This window comes from Grampus griseus, assembly GCF_964374135.1.
Source record: "Grampus griseus genome assembly, chromosome: X".
Lineage (NCBI taxonomy): Eukaryota > Metazoa > Chordata > Mammalia > Artiodactyla > Delphinidae > Grampus > Grampus griseus.
This window is the reverse complement of record NC_138999.1, coordinates 82,662,511-82,687,123: the sequence shown is the minus strand read 5'-3', so window position 1 is coordinate 82,687,123 and position 24,613 is coordinate 82,662,511. Positions and strand designations below refer to the sequence as shown.

Here is a 24,613-nt window from a genome sequence, read left to right as displayed (position 1 = left end):
TTATTTTTAAAGTACGCAATGAGTCTAGTAGTGTTCAAAGAGCTGACTGCAAGGGGACCACTGTAAAATACCAGATTTAGTAAATATGTTAAGTATATATAGAAAGGGGCACAAATAAATCAATAGTTAGTATGGAAAAACACATCAGCAAAAGAAAAATATTTCAAATGTATTTTGACTTGACCACATCCAGACCTGTTATTATGATAGTGATTTTTTTCAAGTAGAGACAAATATTAAAAGCTATATTGCTTTTATTGTTATATCTTTATCTTATGCATTTAAGCTGTTTTGGGGGAGATTAGCCTATCTAGCTCACATCCAGGTTCAAAAATCAAAAGTTGCATGCATTAAAAGGGATTATTGAGGCTGTCTCTAACATTACTAGCTATCTAAATGATAATTGAACAATTCAGTCCAATTCTTATGAATGCTCAAATGTCAAGCTAAATCACTTAGACATCTGACTAAATATTTGCCATTGACTTGGCATTACCTCAAAAGTCATATCAGATAAGTTATTATGATGCTTATGCCTTAATGGGTTACTTAACCTTCCTGTTTACAGTAAGAAAATGTTTAAGTCTTCATATAGTTTCAGTAGGCTGGAATATAAATTTGCATACTGTATGAGTCCATAGGTATATTATGACTGTATTTGCATGAATGATTCTTGTTATGCTACAACTCTGACCTGACCGAACAAGCCAAAATACATGTCCAATCCAAAATTAATAGAGAGAAAAGTTGCCATCTGCTAGGATTGTTTTTGCCAGAAGAAATTCTAGCTTAATGGCTTGTATTAATACCCTACAAGCAAAGAGAACATTTCCATAAGAAACAAGTTAATGAGTCTTGGAATTGTACCTTTATATAATAAAAGTATTTGGATCAGGAAATTATAAAAATAGTCAAAGCCAAAAAAATTAATGAATGTAACATCAAAATAATTTTACATTTAATAATATAAATGTTGCAATGCTTTTAAATACTCACTTAACACACAATGTATGATATATAACTAAATGCTAAAAAAAGAAGTTACATCCATTGACTATAGTAAAAAATAGCACACACTTTGAAGTCAGTAGTTTAAACAGGTAACAGCACTGGTTTATCAATGTACTATTTACTGTTTATCAAATTCTTAAAGATATTTAATTATTTACAAATAGCATAAGATGAATATTCATACTATCATGTCATTTTCCAACATAATCTGCTAAAGCAATGCTCTTTAATAGGAATATTTACATTGTATGAATGTGGAGAACGAAAAAACTCATCTTAATTATTTCCATTCCTTTATACTACTACACAATTACTGCCCTTTTCAGAGGATAGGAACAAAATCAATCCAATTGTCACTATTTACAAAGTTAAAATTTTAAAATGTAATTAGTTTATAGGGCAGAGTATATTATTACTTAATTATAAATATGAAATACCCATTGTGTGGATTCTGAATTCATAGCTAAATACAAACCTCCAAACTATTATCATCATTAATATATTGTATTAGTTTTTGTTACCAACTTAGGAGCTTTACATAATTCACCATCTAATCTCACCCTCACAAAAACCATGAGATAAGTGTTACTATTATCCTTATTTCACAGATGATGAAGCTGAGGCTCAAAGCAGATAAATAACTTATACAAGGTGACACAGCAAGGAGGAAATTCATGATTCTAAACATATCACTTTACTCCAAATACAGTATAATTTCCAGCACATTCCAGATGCCTCATAGAATCCATTCCTAGATTAACACAACAAAATATTTTAAGGATGGGTAAGATAATAAAATTTAACTAGTGCATCATGTTTAAAATATTGGGAATACCTAACTTTGAAACTATAGGTTAATTAGAAAAACATATAATTATTTTAATATGCTGTCTAGTATATAAAATGGTTATCTTATGGTTATCAAGTATACCTCAATAAAAATAAAGTGGTTATCATAATACATAATGGAATGTGAAAGGAAGAAAGAAAGAAAGAAAGAAAGAAAGAAAGAAAGAAAGAAAGAAAGAAAGAAAGAAAGAAAGAAAGAAAGAAAGAAAGAAAAGAAAGAAAGAAAGAAAAGGAAGAGAGAGGGAGAGAGGGAGGGGGGAAGGGAGGAAGGGAGATAGAAAATGGTTTCTGGAATGTGTTACATTCCACTTTATATATATCCTGAACAGTGACCTATGGACAGCATCCCATCATCCAAAACAATGGCCTCTCACTCTCCTTTACTTCCTGCCACCCTACTCCCTCAACTCCCTATTCAGCATAGATGTGCACACAAATACACACATCACATACACACACACACACACACATGAGCATGCTGTTCAATACAGAGCCACTGACTACAATTTAAATTTAGCTTAATTATAATTAAATAAAATTTAAAATGCTGTTGCTCAGTTTCATTAGTTACAGTTCAAGTGTTGAACAGCCACATGTGGCTAGTGGCTCCCATATTGGACAGCACGGATATAGGAGACTGCAGAAAGTTTGACTCAATAGCACTGCACTGGACACTTTAAAAAGGATTCTGGCCTAATATCTAAAACCTAAGCTCTAAAGCAGTATAAAACTCATTTCTGAATAGTGGAACTTTCAAAATTGGCATTGTTCGACTTCCAAGTATATAAATCTTTAAGAGCATGATTGAACGATATTGTCCTCTTACAATGAAAAATCAATCTACTTTCAAAAAACAAAACTCCAACTCCAGAGATAGAAAATAAAGGATTACAGGATTTGAAAGCTAGAAAGAACATAAAATACTCTGGTCCGATATCCTCGTTTAAAGATAAGGAAACTGAAAACCTAGGAAGATTAGATGATTTGCCCAAGACTGTATAGCTAATAATAAAACACAAAGATTGGATTTGAACTCAGGCCTCATGACTTTTAGTCTTTTAGGTAGAATCTTTTAGGTAGAATCTTTTAGGTAGAGTCTTTCTACCACACTATAATGCACAAATCAGGCATTGCTGAATAGCATTTTTCCCTGTACTGGAAAGAAAACAAGTACCTTTAAATAGAAATCACAGAGTCCACTAGCCAGATTTCATCTGTTGCTTAGTTTCTTTATAATGTATCTAAGGTTCAAAATGATCTGCCATATTTATTTGATTTAAATTTAGCTTCCATGAGAACTAAAATTCAAAAATAATAGGAAGTCTGAATTTTCTCCATTATTGATAAACATACTAGGCTAGAACTATGATTATGATTTTTAACCAGTAAAAAAAGTTTCTGTATTTGCAATGTTATTAAATGATCTCCCTATATTATATGGAGATTTTTACATGATATCTATATAACCCATTTAACAAATGCATAAACATGTAGATAAAAACCACCAACTTTGCACATATAAGAAAGCATCCAATAATTTCTGCCATGCATAACTATACTAAACTGAATTACTATCAATTTTTCTATAACATTATAATCCTTCTTTTACCATAATAGGATACATTCTTTGTATAATAATCACCTACATTCTTTAGTCACAGGGTTCTATTGTCTTCATCCTGGGGTGTGGGGTGTGGTATAGAGAGTGAAATATCACAAAATAAATTTCAAGCTTCCTCAAGGTATGGCTCTGTATTTGCTTAGGGTTTTCTTTGTAACCCCTAACTGTTGCCAATAAAATGTTTAAAATACAATGGGTGAATAGTCATTAAATGTTTCAAATTTTATTGACGAGATATACTACTACAAAAAGAAATTGCATTCAGTTTCTTAAGTGATAGAGGGGAAAATATTTAAACATAAAATATCTTCACAAAATTCCTGGGAAAATGCTAGAACCTTTTATTTACTGTAACTCATCAGCTTTGAAAACTATACAAACATCTATCTGTTTGATCACAATTCACAGAGCTATATAGTACAATAACTGCCAACTCTAGGACATTCTCAGACACATTATCCATATTGCCATTAGCTGTGACAAATTATGCTTTTAAAATGTTATTGACACTGTCACACATTGACCTTATTAAGTACTTTCTTGACACTAACAAGGTCTTGCTTTATCCCAACCCAGCAGGAGTTAGGAAAAAAGATGGTTTGAGTCAAAATACGTACCAACGAAGAAAGATACAAACATACAGAAAAAGTTAATAAGTCATAAAATGGAGGATTCCAGGCATGGCATTGCCAAGTACAAAGGTATGGAGGCAGAGAGATGAAATAGCATAAAATGTTCAGGGAACTGGGTACAGTATGACTGGATCAAAAACTATATGTAGAAGAGTGACGGAATATGAGGTTAGAGACAAAGCCACAGTTAGATGATGAAGTATTGATATTTTGTGTGGACTAGCATTAGACTTTACTCCTAGTGGCTATGGGAAGATGTAACAGGATTTTAAGCAGCGATATAACAAGAATGACATTTCAGAAGTATAACTTTGTAGAAAATGATTTAAAAGGGGCTGGAATGAAGGGCAGAAGATATTTAAGAGTCCAGGGAAATTACAAAACATTGAGATGTGACAACGCCCTGAAACAAAGAAGTAGCAGGGGCGGGAGGTAGATACTATTATACTAAGGAAGGAAAGTACAGCACTAAGGCAGTATAATTGGTAGGATTTGGTGACTGAGGGAATGGTGGATGGAGAAAGAGTATATTCAAAAATGACTTATGTTTCTCATTTATGCTACTTGGTGGACAATGCTAAGGTTAACCAGGAATGGGCAAACAAGAAAGGCAGGCCTGGAAGACCACCAAGATGGTGGAGGAGTAAGACGTGGAGATCACCTTCCTCCCCACAAATACATCAGAAATACATCTACATGTGGAACATCTCCTACAGAACACCTACTGAATGCTGGCAGAAGACCTCAGACCTACTAAAAGGCAAGAAACTCCCCACATACCTGGGTAGGGCAAAAGAAAAAAGAAAAAACAGAGACAAAAGAATAGGGATGGGCCCTGCACCACTGGGAGGGAGCTGTGAAGGAGGAAAAGTTTCCATACACTAGGAAGCCCCTTCGTGGGGGGAGACTGTGGGTGGCGGAGGGGGAAGCTTCGGAGCCGCGGAGGAGAGCACAGCAACAGGGGTGTGGAGGGCAAAGTGGAGAGATTCCTGCACAGAGGATCAGTGCCGACCAGCACTCACCAGCCCGAGGCTTGTCTGCTCACCCCACGGGGCGGGCGGGGGCTGGGAGCTAAGGCTCGGGCTTCGGAGCTTAGATTTCAGAGAGAGGACTGGGGTTGGCTGCGTGAACACAGCCTGAAGGGGGCTAGTGCGCCACAGCTAGCTGGGAGGGAGTCCGGGAAAAAGTCTGGACCTGCTGAAGAGGCAAGAGACCATTGTTTCGGGGTGAACAAGGAGAGGTGATTCAGAGCAGTGCCTAAACGACCTCCAGAGATGGGTGTGAGCCGCAGCTATCAGCACAGACCCCACAGACGGACATGAAGTGCTAAGGCTGCTGCTGTAGCCACCAAGAAACCTGTGTGCAAGCACAGGTCACTATCTACACCTCCCCTCCTGGGAGCCTGTTGCAGCCCGCCACTGCCAGGGTCCCGTGATCCAGGAACAACTTCCCCGGGAGAACACATGGCACGCCTCACGCTGGTGCAATGTCACGGAGGCCTCTGCCGCCACAGGCTTGCCCCGCATTCTGTACCCCTCCCTCCCACCGGCCTGAGTGAGCCAGAGCCCCCTAATCGGCTGCTACTTTAACCCCGTCCTGTCTGGGTGGGGAACAGATGGCCTCAGGCGACCTACACACAGAGGCGGGGCCAAATCCAAAGCTGAACCCCAGGAGCTGTGCGAACAAAGAAGAGAAAGGGAAATCTCTCCATGCAGGTTCAGGAGCAGCGAGTTAAATCCCCACAATCAACTTCATATACCCATCATCTCTGGAATACATGAATAGACGATGAATCATCCCAAAATTGAGGCAGTGGACTTTGGGAGCAACTATAGACTTGGGGCTTGCTTCCTGCATCTAATTTATTCCTGGCTTTATGTTTATCTTAGTTTAGTATATACAGTTAATTATTATTGGTAGATTTGTTTATTGATTTTGCTACTCTCTTCCTATTTCTTTTTTTTATATATAGATTTTTTTTCCTTTTTCTCTTTTTGTGACTGTGTATGTGTATACTTCTTTCTGTAATTTTGTCTGTAAAGCTCTGCTTTTACCATTTGTGCTAGGGTTCTGTCTGTTGGGTTTTTTTTTTGTGTGTATAATTTTTGGTGCTTAATATCATTGGTGGATTTGTTTGTTAGTTTGCTTGCTCTCTTCTTTCCTTCTTTTTTTTCCTTTTTAATTTTTATATTTTTAATAATGCTTTTTTATTTTTAAGTTTATTTTATTTATTTCATGCTTCTTTTGTCCCTTTTCTTCTGAGCCGTGTGGCTGACAGGGTCTTCGTGCCCTGACCAGGTATCAGGCCTGTGCCTCTGAGGTGGGAGAGCCAAGTACAGACACTGGTCCACCAGAGACCTCCTGGCTCCACCTAATATCAAATGGTGAAAGCCCTCCCAGAGATCTCCGTCTCAACACTAAGACCCAGCTCCACTTGATGACCAGCAAGCTACATTTCTGGACATCCTATGCCAAACAACTAGCAAGACAGGAACACAACCGCATCCATTAGCAGAGTGGCTGCCTAAAATCATTATAAGGTCACAGACACCCCAAAACACACCACTGGACACAGTCCTACCCAGCAGAAAGACAAGATCCAGCCTCATCCACCAGAACACAGGCATCAGTCCCCTCCACGAGGAAGCCTACACAATGCACTGAACCAACATTACCCACTGGGGGCAAATACCAAAAACAATGGGAAATATGAACCTGCAGCCTGTGAAAAGGAGACACCAAACACAGTAAGTTAAGCAAAATGAGAAGACATAGAAACACACAGCAGATGAAGGAGCAAGGTAAAAACCCACCAGACCAAACAAATGAAGAGGACATAGGCAATCCACCTGAAAAGGAATTCAGAGTAATGATAGTAAAGATGATCCAAAATCATGGAAATAGAAATGAGAAAATACAAGAAACATTTAAAAAGGACCTAGAAGAACTGAAGAGCAAACAAACAATGATGAACAACAAAATAAATAAAATTAAAAATTATCTAGAAGGAATCAATAGCAGAATAACTGAGGTAGAAGAACGGATAAGTGACCTGGAAGATAAAATAGTGGAAATAACTACTGCAGAGCAGAATAAAGAAAAAAGAATGAAAAGAATTGAGGACAGTCTCAGAGACCTCTGGGACAACACTAAACACACCAACATTCAAATTATAGGGGTCCCAGGAGAAGAAAAGAAAAAGAAAGGGACTGAGAAAATATTTGAACAGATTATAGTAGAAAACTTCCCTAATATGGGAAAGGAAATAATCAAGTCCAGTAAGCACAGAGAGTCCCATACAGGATAAATACAAGGAGAAACATGCCAACACGTATTAATCAAACTAACAAAAATTAAATACCAAGAAAAAATATTAAAAGCAGCAAGGGAAAATCAACAAATAACATACAAGGGAATCCCCATAAGGTTAAGAGCTGAACTTTCAGCAGAAACTCTGCAAGCCAGAAGGGAGTGGCAGGACATATTTAAAGTGATGAAAAGGAAAAACCTACAACCAAGATTACTCTACACAGCAAGGATATCATTCACATTCAATGGAGAAAGTAAAACCTTGACAGACAAGCAAAAGCTAAGAGAATTCAGCACCACCAAACCAGCTTTACAACAAATCCAACTTCTCTAGGCATGAAACACAAATGAAGGAAAAGACCTACAATAACAAACCCAAAACAGTTAAGAAAATGGTAATACGAACATACATATTGATAATTACCTTAAATGTAAATGGATTAAATGCTCCAACCAAAAGACACAGACTGGCTGAATGGATACAAAAATAAGACCCATATATATGCTGCCTACAGGAGACCCACTTCAGACCTAGGGACACATACAGACTGAAAGTGAGGGGATGGAAAAAGATATTCCATGCAAATGGAAATCAAAAGAAAACTGGAGTAGCAATTCTCATATCAGACAAAAGAGACTTTAAAGACTATTACAAGAGACAAAGAAGAACACTACATAATGATCTAGGGATCAATCCAAGAAGAAGATATAACAATTGTAAATATTCATACACCCAACATAGGAGCACCTCAATACATAAGGCAAATGCTAACAGTCATAAAAGGGGAAATTGACAGTAATACAATCATAGTAGGGGACTTTAACACCCCACTTTCACTGATGGACAGATCATCCAAAATGAAAATAAATAAGGAAACAAAAGCTTTAAATGACACATTAAACAAGATGGACTTAATTGATATTTTTAGGACATTCCAACCAAAAACAGAATACACTTTCTTCTCAAGTGCTCATGGAACATTCTCCAGGATAGATCATATCTTGGGTCACAAATGAAGCCTTGGTAAATTTAAGAAAATTGAAATCGTATCAAGTATCATTTCTGACCACAAGGCTATGAGACTAGATATCAATTACAAGAAAAAAACTGTAAAAAATACAAACACTTGGAGGCTAAACAATATGTTACTAAATAACCAAGAGGTCACTGAAGAAATCTAAGAGGAAATCGAAAAATACCTAGAAACAAATGACAATGAAAACACAAAGACCCAAAACCTATGGGATGCAGCAAAAGAAGTTCTAAGAGGGAAATTTATAGCAATACAGTCCTACCTCAAGTAAAAAGAAACATCTCAAGTAAACAACCTAACTTTACACAAAAAGAAATTAGAGAAAGAAGAACAAAAAAAAAACCCCAAAGTTAGCAGACGGAAAGAAATCATAAAAATCAGATCAGAAATAAATGAAAAAGAAATGAAGGAAACAATAGCAAAGATGAATATAACTAAAAGCTGGTTCTTTGAGAAGATAAACAAAATTGATAAAACATTAGCCAGACTCATCAAGAAAAAAAGGGAGAAGACTCAAATCAACAGAACTAGAAATGAAAAAGGAGAAGTAACAACTGACATTGCAGAAATACAAAGAATCATGAGAGATTACTACAAACAACTCTATGCCAATAAAATGGACAACCTGGAAGAAATGGACAAATTCTTAGAAAAGCACAACCTTCTGAGACTGAACCAGGAAGAAATAGATATTATAAAGAGGCCAATCACAAGCACTGAAATTGAAACTCTGATTAAAAATCTTCCCACAAACAGAAGCCCAGGACCAGATGGCTTCACAGGTGAATTCTATCAAACATTTACAGAAGAGCTAACACCTATCCTTCTCAAACTCTTCCAAAATATATAGCAGAGGGAGGGACACTCCCTAACTCATTCTACGAGGCCACCATCACCCTGATACCAAAACCAGACAACGATGTCACAAAGAAAGAGAACTATAGGCCAATATCAGTGATGAACATAGATGCAAAAATCCTCAACAAAATACTAGCAAACAGAATCCAACAGCACATTAAAAGGGTCACACACCATGATCAAGTGGGGTTTATCCCAGGAATGTGAGGATTCTTCAATATATGCAAGTAAATCAATATGATACATAATATTAACAAATTAAAGGAGAAAACCTGTATGATCATCTCAATAGATGCAGAAAAAGCTTTCAACAAAATTCAACACCCATTTATGATAAAAACCCTCCAGAAAGTAGGCATAGAGGGAACTTACCTCAACATAATAAAGGCCATATATGACAAACCCACAGCCAACATCATTCTCAATGGTGAAAAACTGAAACCATTTCCACTAAGATCAGGAACAAGACAGGGTTATCTACTCTCACCACTATTATTGAACATAGTTTTGGAAGTTTTAGCCACAGCAATCAAGGAAGAAAAAGAAATAAAAGGAATATAAATTGGAAAAGAAGAAGTAAAACTTTCACTGTTTGCATATGATACTATACATAGAGAATCCTAAAGATGTCACCAGAAAACTACTAGAGCTAATCAATGAATTTGGTAAAGTAGCAGGATACAAAATTAATGCACAGAAACCTGTTGGATTACTATACACTAACAACGAAAGAATATCTCTTTGAAAAAAATGGTTCTGAAGAACCTAGGGGCGGGACAGGAATAAAGACACAGCTGTAGAGAATGGACTTGAGGACACAGGGAGGGGGAAGTGTAAGCTGGGAGGAAGTGATAGAGTTGGCATGGACATATATACACTACCAAATATAAAATAGCTAGCTAGTGGGAAGCAGCCACATAGCACAGGGAGGTCAGCTGGGTGCTTTGTGACTACCTAGAGCAGTGGGATAGGGAGGGTGGGAGGGAGACACAAGAGGAAGGAGATATGGGTATATATGTATATGTATAGCTGATTCACTTTGTTATAAAGCAGAAAGTAACACACCATTGTAAAGCAATTATACTCTAATAAAGATGTTAAAAAAAGAGAGAAAGGCAGGTTAAGGTTGGAGAGTGGATTGGAGTCGGAAGGAGAGGATGAAGATAAGGAAGAAAAGTACAGTTAAGGACAATACTGAATTTGAAATCCAGTCAGAAGGCAGCTGAATATATGGAATCTGTGAGTCAGGATGTATTTGGAATAGAAGAGTTCAGAGAGATTCATCACATAGAAGTGCTGGTGGAAGTCATAAGGATGGATAATGCTGCCAAGGACAATGTACAGAATGAGCAAAGGACCAGAGCAAAGGATCAAAGGACTATGGATCAACCTCTAGGAATAAGTATATTTTAAGGCCAAGCATAGAGACAGGAGATTTTAAGTGTAACAAAGAGGTAAAATAAAAATGAGGAGAGCTTAGTATCATAGAAGTTGAGGGAAGAGAGAGCTTTGTTCAAGAGTGACCAATAGCATTGAATGGTGCTGTGGAAACCAATATGATGACTTCCAAAGTGTCTGTTGCTTTTTATATTACAAAGGTCACTAGTGATTCCCCGTTACCAAAAATGATCGATTTGGCAATTATTCAACTTTGAAACAGGTTTAAAATAAAAGACAGCCTTCTTTAACTCCGAAGTTATTTTTGTACTTGAAACATGACTACATATTGTAAATATTTCTATACAACCCCCCCATTGTACTAATTCTAGTTTTTAAATGGTAGTAGTATAAAATTGTCAATAAATAGTTATTTAGCTTCCTAAGTAGTATCAGACATTCCTTCAACACAATATTTAACACACTCATTTACTTTTCCACAAATTTCCTCCTTATCCATAGCTGCAGTGCCTTGTTTTATTATAAATGTACCTCTACTGACAAATAATAAATGATTTATCCAAAGCTACTTTCTCATATGTGATGGTACGAGTGCACTAATAGCTAATTTATAAGTATGCTTAGAGTAAAATCTCAACACTTGAGAACCACTGTGGAAAGAATCGCGCTACAGAGAATCAGTCCATATGCCTGAGGGTTTGTCTATTTAAGCAAGAACATCTGTTTTTGCATGGAACTCTTTCTGAAGAGAATTCCTGAATTCCCACATTCTTAAAATATCCTAGGTATAATTTGTTATTTTATTTTTTTGCTGACTCAGGGGCATGATTAAATATGTGAGTTAGTGAGAGATGATGGAACACATACATGCCCTCAGGAGCTATTGAGAGATACAGGGCTATTTGCTCTGACGCCAAATGAAACCAAATGTTATAATTTTTGAATTCCAGTTCCACTCTTTTATTATGTTTCTATCTCCTTCTCCCTTGCTTTCATTGTGTCAGTTGTTGCTTCTTCATCATCTCAGTGCACAAGTCTGGAAAAAATTGTCTTCCAACCTCCCAACTCGTGCTTCTAGTCTGCTATGGATGGAAAACAGAAAATCGGGCCATTAAGATAACATAGGAAGAAAGAGTTAATAGGCTCTGATTAAAGGCCAAAAGGTCTTTGTCATCATGAGGCTTACTTGATGGATTTGGTGACATTTTGTAGGCTACTCAGATTATTTTCTTTTTTTCTTGTTCTGAGTTATATTCCAAAATGATAAATCTCTCAAATAGGTGAGGTCTGGATAAGTGAACCAACTGTATATTTACTTCTATGTTTTTGTGTACCATATCTAATTATAACATGCACAATTTTTTAAATTATTTTCAGCATGTTAGACAACATTTTTTAGATGTATTAAATCATGCTAAAATAAAAGCACTTCTGCACACAGCTCCTGAAATACTTTAAGACATTGCAACTTTCAGACTAATAGCAGCCTGTGAAGACTGGGGCTGGTTTTTATAATACATCATTGGAGGTTAACTCTATGACCTTCTCCTTCCATAAACAACTATTATTGGGAGGGACAAATTAGGAGTTTGGGATTAACATATACATACTACCATATATAAAATAGATCACCAACAAAGACCTACTGTTATAGCACAGGGAACTATATTCAATATCTTGTAATAACCTATAATGGAAGAGAATGTAAAATATATATATACACACATTCATAGGTATACAGTCATACATATATATGTATATGTATAGCTGAATCACTTTGCTGTACACCTGAAACTAACACAACACTGTAAATCAACCATACTTCAATTAAAATTTTTTTTTTTAAATAATAAAAGTTAAAGGGGAAAAAAAACAACTATTACTAATGCTCAGTGTACCCTAGCTTTTCCTGATGGGCTACGTAGAAATCAGTTTCAACTACATGTTGGTATTACCTCACTCTGTCTTTTGTGAAGGGGCTGGCAGACTACTCTGGTCTCTATTTTTTGTGTGTGCGTGTGGTACGTGGGCCTCTCACTGCTGTGGCCTCTCGCACAGGCTCCGGACGCACAGGCCCAGCGGCCATGGCTCACGGGCCCAGCCGCTCCGCGGCATGTGGGATCCTCCCAAACCGGGGCACGACCCCTGTCCCCTGCATCGGCAGGTGGACTCTCAACCACTGTGCCACCAGGGAAGCCCTCTGGCCTCTATTTTTACCTACTGGAAGCCGTTCTCTTGCCTTCCACCCTACCAGAGTACTGGTTTTCTATCAGTAAAGATAATTTTCTGGAAAATTTCTATTGACCCTTCAAGACGCAGTTAAAGCATCACCTCATCACTGAAGCCTTCCTTGACTTATGCAGGACATACCTAAATTTGCCTTCCTTTGTGTCCTCATTAAACCTTACCAAGAGGAAAGGGACGTAGCTGGGGAAGCATTGCTATTCCAAGCAAAGTGTTCTGCATGATAAAATGTTTGAGGGCATTTAAAAGGCTACAGCATATTTGGGAAACACCAGGTTTAATATGGCTAAAACATATGGTACATTTGGGAGTGTGACAGGCTGTAAGGCCAGAATGTTAGATTGGGACCACATTGAGAAAGGTCATTCATCATGCTTATGCTTTTCACTTTTATCAAGCAATGGGTCATGAGCATAGATAGGTTTCTAGGAATGCTACTATGTTAGAATCAGATTTATTTTTAAAGGATAACCAACAGTATTACAAAACATTTGTCTGTTTTGGGGAAGAATGTATCAGTTTGGGGTACTAATTAGGAAATTGTTGGAATTATATTGCTGGGAGAAGATAAAGACAGTGGAGACAGACAGACTGGGATAGATTCATAGTCTTTTGTAAGACTTGATGATTAATTGGATGCAGGGAACAAAGAAGAATGAAGTCTTGAGGAAAATCAAAGATCAGGAAGAAAATGATACCTCTCTATTATCTAAAATGAGAAAGGCAGGAAGAAGAGTAGACTTCTTTTAGGGGGGTAATCATGCTAAGGGAAAGAGAAAATGAGCTCATTTTACTAAGAGGAGGTACCATATAGTGGTTAAGAGCAAGTACTCTGAAGACATACTCTAGGGTCTAAAGTGAGCTTTACTTCCTATTTACTATGTGACCCTAGAAAAGTTATCTAACCTCTATGAGCCTCAGCTTACTCATCTATAAAATGAGGATACTACTACTATCTCTCTCAGAGAATTGCTGTGAGGTTTAAAATGAGGTAACATATTAAAGTATTTAGAACATTGGCACATGGCTTATAAATGCTATTTTTAATTTTGAATTTTTATGACGCTTCTAAAACATCCAGTTAGCTATTTGGACAGGTAGGATTGAATACCGATATAAGCCAGACTTAAAAGCTGGGGAATCACTAGAACATAGTTGGACGTTAAAGCTAGAGAAGCAATTGAGAGCATTCACATATGTGTGTATCAATACATATAGATGTATATGTATATGAGCTTATATACGTGTGTATATGTGTGTCCATATGTATGTATAAACAAAAATGATGACAGAATGGGACCAAGAAAAGAACATAAAGAATAAAATAGCCAAGAAGTAAGAAGAAACGCACGAAGAAGATAGAGAAAGAACAGTTAGAGGTATTCAGTAAGCAAGGAGAGGATGGTGCCTAGAAAGCCAAAGGCAGGAAAATTTTCAAGGAGGGAGTGACCAATAGAGCCAAGCAATCAGGATTGGAAAGAAGCCACTGGACTTTGAAATTCAAAGATCATTGTCAACCTTTTGAAGAACTCTGAAAAAGTTGAGTTGTGAAAGGTAATTTAGGAAACAGAGAAAACAAGTATGGATGATTCTTTTAGAGACTTAGACTATAAAATGAAAAAGAAAGATGAGAAGCTACTTTGAAGGATAACTAGGATCAAAAGAAGGCACTGTAGTATGGGGGAGACTTGAGAAGGCTACTCAGCTGAAGGAAAGTCAATGAACAGAGAACATATGAAGATATATGATTTATTGTCTATTTCTTGAACTACTGAAGATAATAAAACTCCTATCACAGGTACAAAATATATGAGCTAGAAAACTTCTGTGAGAACTTAATAACCTCTTTTGGAATCCAAAAAGCAGGGGGGTGGGGGGGTATGTAGTTATTATTTAAAAATATAATTAGTCCTGTATTTTAACAGAATTACTTCCTGAGACTGTAATAACATTTTGAGAAGTCTCAGGATACTACAGAAATAGAAAAGTAATTCTGTTAAAATACGGCACTCATTTCATTCTTTAAACAACAGATTTTAAACTTTTGTTTTTCATTCTGTATTCTGAATATAGTTTTGAACTTTTAGATATTTTTTTCATCCACGTGAAATAATCCAAATAAACAAACCCACTTCACAATTCTTCTGAGAGTACCAGGCTCTGTATATAACAAATCACTAACTTTCGTACCTCATTAAAATAGGAAATTTCAAATTGTGATTTGCATATGTTTGCATCTATAATCAGTATTCAACAATTTCTTGAATACCTAGCAAGACGTCTATGATCCTTCCATGTTACTTGTTAAAAACTTGCCACTTTTATCATTCCATTCAGTCCAGCTTCGTGAAGGCTAGCAAATGTCATTCCCACCTCATTGTGTGGGCTGAACTATTCTATGGCAGGGGTGTCATTTAAAGGTCAGACAATACAGTATATACATGTTGGCATCACATAGACCTGGCTTCAAATCATAGCTCTACCTCTCAACAGCTGTGTGATTTTGAGTGAGTGAGTGATCTGAGTGAGGAATGAAAACTTTGAATATAGATAAAACACTTAATTCCTCCTAAGCAAACTTTGCAAGACAAGTACAAACTCCTACATACAACTGAAAGTCAATGAGATTTAGTTAGGTAAGCCCAAGCACAGGAACAAGAACAAAGAGTTCAAGAAGTCATCTTAAAAAAGACAGTTTCCAAACCTTTCAGTAGAGATGTTAAATTTTATTGAAATAAATTGTATAATAAGAAGTATATTTAAAAAAGGAAACACTGAAAGGAAATCCCCCAAGCATTAAAAAATGTAATACACTGGCCATAAAAGGCACACCATAAAACTCTATCTGAAATGTTCATCATAGCTGGAGTAGAAGTAACAATTAACAAATTTCTTCAAGTATTTGGAAAGGGATTATAGTTTTGTAACACTACAGTATTTTCTTTGGACAAGCCAAATTATCTATCTGCTGTAGTTTGAATCTCTGGTGAAAACAGGTAACTACACTTAACAATAAAATTAAAAAGGGGAAAAGAAACTGTTTTTATATCAGATAAGAAATTTTAATATTTAAACACTCACTACTAAATAATTTCATAAAATAAACGTGGACCCATGTTCTCTTTGTTGAATGACACTACAAGGGTTTAAAAAATATTTCAGAAAGTGTTTCCCATGGTACATTAAATGCTAAACACTGTCTAAAAGAAAGAGATGGGCACCACAGACTAACAAACCTGGCATCGAATTTGACTGTCCCACTTACAAGCTGTGGCACCTTAGACAAGTTATTTAATCTCAGCCTATTTGTCTCATAAGCAAAATGGAGATAATAATAGTACCTACATAGCCGAATTGTGAGAATTAAACTAGATAGTATATGTAAATTCAAATGTTTAGTCCAGAATCTCACACGATAAGTACAGTCAATAAATAAGAGTTCTCATCACTAAAGAACAATGTTATCTTTCATAAAATGGCTCATTTCCTGAAACCATCTAAGAAAAGATAGGAAATTTTGTCGTTTTCTAAAGAAGACATATAGGCTGGGTCTACACAGGACTATGAGACAGACCATGACCTAAGAGTTGCAATTCAATCCTCCCTATTCTGGGCAGTGAAACTTCTGAATGCTGTGTGAATGGCACAAAAAAAGAGATGTGTTTAGTTTTCTTAAATTTCTACAACGAGCCCACACAGACTTCATTAACCCTCAGGATAACGGCAGTGGCTGAACTGTTTGCCCTCTTGCCCTGATTAATGCTAAGGCTTTAATTTCCATGGCTTATTACAATAATTACTAAATTTCTATCCAAATATTTATGATCATCATATTTATAATAATTCAAAGTACTTTTCCTAATTTTAAACAAATTGTCATTTTCACAGACAAAACCATAGCTTCTATGAATGACCAAGCAACAGGAAGAATTTCATTTTTATGTTCCCTTCTATTTAAATGCTAGCTAAAATGGAGTTGGTGTCATACAAAACCAGTACTCTAAATATAACCCCGGAAACTAACTCACCTGTAATTGCAAAGCTTCATGGTTTTCTAATCCTTCCACAATTGGTGAAAATCGTTCTCTGTTATTTCGTTCTGCTGCTGTAGTTATAGCTCCTAAAAGTTTATCTAGACTATAGAAAAAAAAATAGAAATGAGAAATACATCTTACACATACTATATGAATATGGGTTATCCCTTATACAGTCTTCCCTGTTTTCTTTCTGGTGCTTGATGTTTTCACATAGACCACTACAATTTAAGAATTGTGTTCTTGTCCACATATTTCTGCAAGTCAAATGTTGATAGAGTTAAATAACTTTAGGGCACCAAAATGAAAATTCAATTTGAAAGTCTTGAGGAAAATAATTTTTCTGGGTGACATTTAAAAAAGAATACTTAATTGATAAACATTAAAATTTTAAGTTTCAGGTTTTGATATTTCATGTGTTAACATAGATATTAATGTCACTTAAATGTGATATGGCATTTACAATTATTCAAAGTTTATTCAAGTGTAAACGGACTGTAATTTTATAATAAAGTGCTGAAAAGCATAAATATTTTTTAAAGAACTTAAAAAAAAAACCCAGGATTCTTTGAAAATGGAACAAGGAAAAAAACCTAAAAGAGAAAGCCCAGTAAATTAGAGAAGCATCTATAATTACCAAGCACAAGAAACTTATTCACCTGAACAAAAATACTGGAAACTATCTCTGTACAGTGTCTGAATCAAATTAACCTCTATGTAGTATACTACTATTATCAAACTATATCTGAAATTATAATTAACTCATAAAATATACCAGGGTAGGGTACATTATATGAATTAAGTACTGAAAACCTAACAGACTAGAAAAATATTTCTTAGTTGTGTATAAACTGATTTTTCTATAAAACCTAAGGAAGGAAGCCTATCTGCATAAGTTATTTCATGCTCAGTTTGTTCTCACTGAGATAAGACTTAATGTTGTGTGATAATATTTTTGTTCAGTGTTTGTCTTTTGGTTTCAAAGGATGAACCAGCACTAAGCAACATCTCATTTTATTCCAAGAGGTATGAGAAAGTCAACATATTAGAAGAATCCTAAATCTTTGCCTGCCCCATTATAATTCAAACTGAGATGATTACTGCCACATAGAGTGTTCAGAAGAAATATTTTAGTTCATGTCCGTAGCAGGTATTACATTCTTTATCTCAATGGTTTCTTACCAACTGGATATCAAATCTTTAATTTTGCTTCTAACTTAATATTATTTCCATAAGAAGAAATGATCTATGCATAGTCAGCAACAACTTGCTGAAATTGGCACTTATGTGCACTCTGAGTAGTTACCAACAGCCTTTTGTTCTTTCCAACCAGTTAATTTAATTCCATTAATATTGCTTCATCTTTTCACTTACCATAGGCAGAAAGGATGCTCAACATCACTAATCATTAGAGAAATGCAAATCAAAACTACAATGAGGTATCACCTCACACCAGTCAGAATGGCCATCATCAAGAAATCTACAAACAATAAACGCTGGAGATGGTGTGGAGAAGAGGGAACCCTCGTGCACTGTTGGTGGGAATGTCAATTGATACAGCCACTATGGAGAAGAGTATGGGGATTCCTTAAAAAACTAAAAATAGAACTACCATATAAACCAGCAATCCCACTACTGGGCATATACCCTGAGAAAACCATAATTCAAAAAGAGTCATGTACCACAATGATCATTGCAGCTCTATTTACAACTGCCAGGACATGGAAGCAACCTAAGTGTCCATCGACAGATGAATGGATAAAGAAGATGTGGCACATATATACAATGGGATATTACTCAGCCATAAAAAGAAACAAAAATGAGTTATTTGTACTGAGGTGGATGGACCTAGAGTCTGTCATACAGAGTGAAGTAAGTCAGAAAGAGAAAAACAAATACTGTATGCTAACACATACATATGGAATCTAAAAAAAAAAAAAAAATTGGTTCTGAAGAACCTAGGGGCAGGACAGGAATAATGATGCAGACATAGAGAATGGACTTGAGGACACGGGGAGGGGAAGGGTAAGCTGGGACAAAGTAAGAGAGTGTCATGACTAATATATACTACCAAATGTAAAATAGATAGCTAGTGGGAAGCAGCCACATAGCACAGGGAGATCAGCTGGGTGCTTTGTGACCACCTAGAGGGGTGGGATAAGGAGGGTGGGAGGGAGACACAAGAGGGAGGAGATATGGGGATATATGTATATGTATGGCTGATTCACTTTGTTATACAGCAGAAACTAACAGAACATTGTAAAGCAATTATATTCCAATAAAGATGTTAAAAAAATAAAATAAAATTATAGTACAAAATAAAGCATCTAGTTAATTCAGTTAAGGAAGTCAAATTTTGTGATGAGCATGTGTGAGGGTGTATGTTGTGTAGGGTATGTATATGTGTGTGCCTGTGTGTGTGTTTAGCCAAAATTACTCCCTAACTGACCTTTTCCCATTTTTCTAATAATTGCTTTACCTTCAACTAGACAAAATTCTATTCATTAACTTTGAATATCCAACTTTGAAGAACTCTCCATTAGGAGTCTATCTTTTTAAACCTATTTTTCAAAGAATCAAAAAAAGGCTAATATCCAAATAGATAAGGTAAAAATATCAGTATTTTTTTCTAAAATTTAATAGTATTTTCATGCAAGTTATCAAAAGAAACAGCACAAAAGTAGGACTTGTTAATTTCTCAAGTGTCATTTTCTATACAGTTAATATAATAATAGAGCAATACGTACATGTTCTCTTCTCCAACAATACAAATAGCAGAAAGTATTTTTACTATTTCAGTCATCATGTTGGGTTGTTTGGGGTCAACTGCTCTTGCCAACAGTAAAAGGCTTCTTTCATCCCCTAGAATCCTTTTCAATCCAAACTGAAAAAAATTTTTTAAAATGAACTTTCATTCAAAATGTTCTTGGAACACATTTTTAATTTTAAAAAGCAACTAAACAATGATTTTCTAAAAACCAATACCTCCACAGTGAGGTTCTACTTAATTAGATGAATGTTCTTCAAATGCAGTTGTTTGTTTTTTATCTGAAATGACTGCATCTTGGAGTTTTGTCCTTTGGTCAGATATGATCTCCATTAGCCTGCCTAAAACTTCCATAAAAATTTGGAAGAAATATGGGAACCACCAATATTTTCTCAACAAAGAAGAATATGTAAAGAACATACTGATATGATTTTCTAAAGCAGTTCTACTTATGTCACTGGGTCTCCCTGGAGATGTCTGGAACTCATGGTTAAATTCTCCAATATGTTTGCATGGAAAACTAAGTTGAACAAAAAGGGTAAAACATTGAAAAGCTCTTTTGTATACTACATGCCAGTTAAAGAAGCAGTAGACCTCTGTATGGATTTTCCCATACCTTCTCTCTCTTAGCCTCCCTCTTTCAAGCAGTTGTGCTGCATTACAAAAGTTATGAACAGAAAGAAATGGAGCCTGGGTTTTACTAAGTGTCACAGTCAACTAGGCAGAGAAGCCAGACACCATTTTCATTTATTTTCTAGGCTTGAATATATGCATGCAAATGTGCATCATAAGAATGACTAGGTAAAAAAATGAAGAAAGCCCAAAACTCAGGCTTTCACTACATGAAGAAGGTAATATTTTCTTTGATCTTTGTCCCACAAATTATTTCTCAGATTTCTTATGAAATATGTTTGCTTCTTGTTACAGTTTAACAGTGAAATCCAACAACATTTCATTGGAGCAAAATTGCCATTTCAAGCTATCCTTTAGTTAAACACCACACATTTGAATATTTTCATGGTTCCTAATTTATCTTCTAAAAGAATTCAGGACTTAAAAAAACATAGCTAAAGCTCTTAAATATGACTTTACTCGAGGTCATAACAAATAAGGAAATTTACAGAGACAAGACAAAAAAAGGAAATGGAAGAGACGAGATTAAAAAGAAGCAAAGAAAAACAGAAGGACTATGTAAGTATAAAGGTAGCTGGTAAATAATAAGTAGTAAGGAAAACAAGTGATGTGGAAAACTGAGAGAGATGTTTACCATGCAATTACCAAACTTAAAATAACTTTAAAAATCAGTTAGACTGAGAGTGAAATCATTTAATTTTTCAAATTTCCATTTTATTATTAAAAGTAGTTTGTAACGTATAGGGACATACTCAAAATAAAAATGAAGATATGAGAAATGATGGAAAACCATCAATCTAAACATCAGAGCAATATTACAGCAATGGAAGTTAAGGGACAATGGGTTGCTTTTTATGATCCTATTATTACATGCATTGTATAAGCAAAAAGAGTTTTTGAAGTAGGTAATCAAAACTCCTCAGGGCCAGCAAATTTGATGTATGAGTCATTTCAGATGAAAGTTTCATTCTTTGATTATGACAATTCATTCCAACATGAAATGGATATATTACTGTATATTTTTTTTTATTTTGAATGTGTACTTTATGCCCATTGTTTCACACGCCTATAATTTAAAAGACCTACCATTTACTCATGTTCCTAGGACCTATGTGCAAGACATTAACATGCTCTAACTAAAGCCTAATCTTAATATAGAATAATCTAAGTTAAACTATCGTGTTTTACAATGTTATTGGGAATGTAAATTGGTACAACCACTATGGAGCACAGTATGGAGGTTCCTTAAAAAACTAAAAATAGGGGCTTCCCTGGTGGCACAGTGGTTGAGAGTCCGCCTGCCTATGCAGGGGACACGGGTTCGTGCCCTGGTCCAGGAAGATCCCACATGCCACGGAGCAGCTGGGCCCGTGAGTCATGGCCAGTGAGCCTGCGTGTCTGGAGTCTGTGCTCCACAATGGGAGAGGCCACAACACTGAGAGGCCCACATACCGCAAAAAAGAAAAAAAAAAAAAAAAAAAAAACTAAAAATAGAACTACCACATTCCCCAGCAATCCCACTCCTAGGCATATATCCAGAGAAAACCATAACCCAAAAGGATACATGCACCCCAATGTTCATTGCAGCACTATTTACAATAGCCAAGACATAGAAGCAACCTAAATGTCCATTGACAGAGGAACGGATAAAGAAGATGTGGTACATACATAAAACGGAATATTACTCAGCCATTAAAAAAATGAAATAATGCCATGTGCAGCAACACGGATGGACCTAGAGATTGTCATACTGAGTGAAGTACGTCAGACAAAGACAAATATCATATATCACTCATATGTGGAATCTAACTTAAAGAAAAGAAACAAATGAACTTATTTACGAAACAGAAACAGACTTACAGGTATGGAAAACAAACTTATGGTTACCAAAGGGGAAACATGGGAGGGGAGGGATAAATCAGAAGCTTGGGATGAACACACACAGAAGACTACTTTACATATAAGACAGATAACCAACAAGGACCTACTGCATAGCATAGGGAATGCTACACTGAATTCTTTTCGAAGATAAATTAGGAACCATGAAAATATTCAAATGTGTGGTGTTTAACTAAAGGTTAGCTTGAAATGGCAATTTTGTTCCAATGAAATGCTGTCAGATTTCACTGTTAATACAGAGTAGTACTAACCCATATGAGAAAAGAATCTAAAAAAGAATAGATACATGTATACGTATAACTGAATCACTTTGCTGTAAAACTAATGCAACACTGTAAATCAACTCTACTCTAATAAAAAAAAAAATCATGTTCTTCAAAACTGCCAAACTCTTAAGTAATAAATAATTACATATGAACATATCAATTTCTGTCTCGTGGGAAAAGGCTCTACAGGAAATGTCACTTTCTCTAGTAACTATACTGATTACAGTTATATCCTGGAAAGCTGTAAGAGTTGACTACTCAAGTCAGTAAGAATTTAGATCAGAGTCCTAATTTTACAGGTGAGGGGACTGATTGGCAGAGAGGTCAAATGATTTTCTAAAGGCCACACAACTTAGTGGCAAATCATGGACTATATTTCCTGATTTCTAGTACAGTGTTGTCTTTCCTTTATTTCTTTGTTTCCCTCAATTAAAAAAGAGATCCATCTTGAGCTGTGGAGAAGCAATGTTCATTAACTGCTTTCTTGTTAGGTATCAGATTCTGCATAACTTTGTCACCAAAGACTAAGAGCTCAGAAGTTCAGAAATTCTGTACTAGTACTGATGGAAATCTTTCTGGAAGAAACTTCCAAGAACAGCACAAATAGTATATTCTATACGGGAGACTCACGTCAATTGGCAAGCATCCATCTGTTCCACATGCCAAAAAATTCTTTGCTGATACATGTGTGTATAATATACACATAATTATACATAATCCCACACACTTAAGAAAGACTGCAGATCACTTAAGTAGATAATCTTACTGCATTGGCTATTAATAGCTATATTTTACTTCTGGCAAGTTTTGGGTTATTGTTATAATTAGTTATTTTTAATAAATATTTTGAGATTATTAAAATACCATATAAAGGGAATTATTCAATTAGTGAATTAGTCAGTGGTATTTTACCTATAGGAATATAGCACAAATCATGTATAAGAGAGTAACAAAACAAGTTTATAGAAAAAATGACTTTAACTTCATAACCTGAGCAAAGACTACTTTTAGAAGGAAAACCCTTGTCTGGCATTCCTAGAGTCCCTCATAATGCAACTGGTATCACACAGGTACAAAAAAAAACCCTGGTATGTGCCAGAAATGTCTTTTATGTATGTTAACTCACTGACATTAATTGAACATAAAAAGAAAGAAAAATCTTAACCTTATAACGTTCTCAGCAAAAAAAAAAAAAAAAAAAAAATCAAATCATAGCTTTGAATTGTCCTTTACATTAGAATAAAAACTCTCTGTAAGGAAATGGTATTCAACCTATCCCATTTAAATTTTCCTACTACCATGGAAAAAAAAGAGTATTAAAGAGTATTATTTGATTTGGGAACAAGACTTGTATGTTTGCATGATTGCAAAAACCTGCCAATAAATATTTTGTGAAGCAAAGTATATTTTAAATAATATTTAAATGAAACTCATGATGATTTGCATTATAAAGACCCTTTTGAAAACTGAGTAAGCATCCACTATTTTGCCTGTTTCATGGTGTCTGTCGGGCAAGTTCTCACCTTTTGCGACAGAGGCAGAAATAAATACTACTTACCTTATTGTTCATAAATGCTTTGAGGCACTGAATAAGTTTATACTGATTCTTCTTGTCAATATTTTCTTGCCTGAATAAAAGGAAAAAACATATTATGCTGTGCTTAAAAATGTCCCCCATGGTGATTTTTTTTCATGTTTATTCTTACTGTTTCTTGTCCAGAATCTTTTCCAGCACATCCAACAAGAGTCCAAGACCTTCATGGCCAAAGTTGTTAACCCAGCTATTAAATAAACAAGAAAAAAAAGTATAAATAAGTTTATATAATTAAAACATTAAATATCCCAAATTAAATTTTGATTTTCAGATCTGTTAATGCTGTCTTTATATCGCGTGTCCTTCTTTTTTCCACTCCCATTGCTTTGAGTATTGACTCTATGGGGATGACTCAGAGATCTTTACCTCAATCCCAGACTTCTCTTCACATTTTAGATTGCCCATTCTACAGCACTGCCTTGGTTGTTTCACCAGTGTCGAATACTTAAGCCTGAATTTACAAA

The 24,613-nt window shown here is 35.5% G+C and overlaps 1 protein-coding gene across 1 annotated transcript in view; it reads right to left on the bottom strand.

Annotated features, from left to right (window-relative positions):
• Positions 1-14,861: 14,861 nt before the first annotated feature.
• The window catches only part of LOC309817562 (protein diaphanous homolog 2-like), a gene marked incomplete at both ends in the record, with an annotated part of 35,867 nt that continues 26,115 nt past the window's right edge, over positions 14,862-24,613 (bottom strand). The window contains 5 exons of the mRNA XM_082646849.1: positions 14,862-14,927; positions 16,985-17,093; positions 19,738-19,874; positions 24,114-24,183; positions 24,262-24,336. Of these exons, the coding sequence (XP_082502975.1) occupies positions 14,862-14,927; positions 16,985-17,093; positions 19,738-19,874; positions 24,114-24,183; positions 24,262-24,336 (457 nt within the window). The remainder of the gene's footprint in view (positions 14,928-16,984; positions 17,094-19,737; positions 19,875-24,113; positions 24,184-24,261; positions 24,337-24,613) is intronic.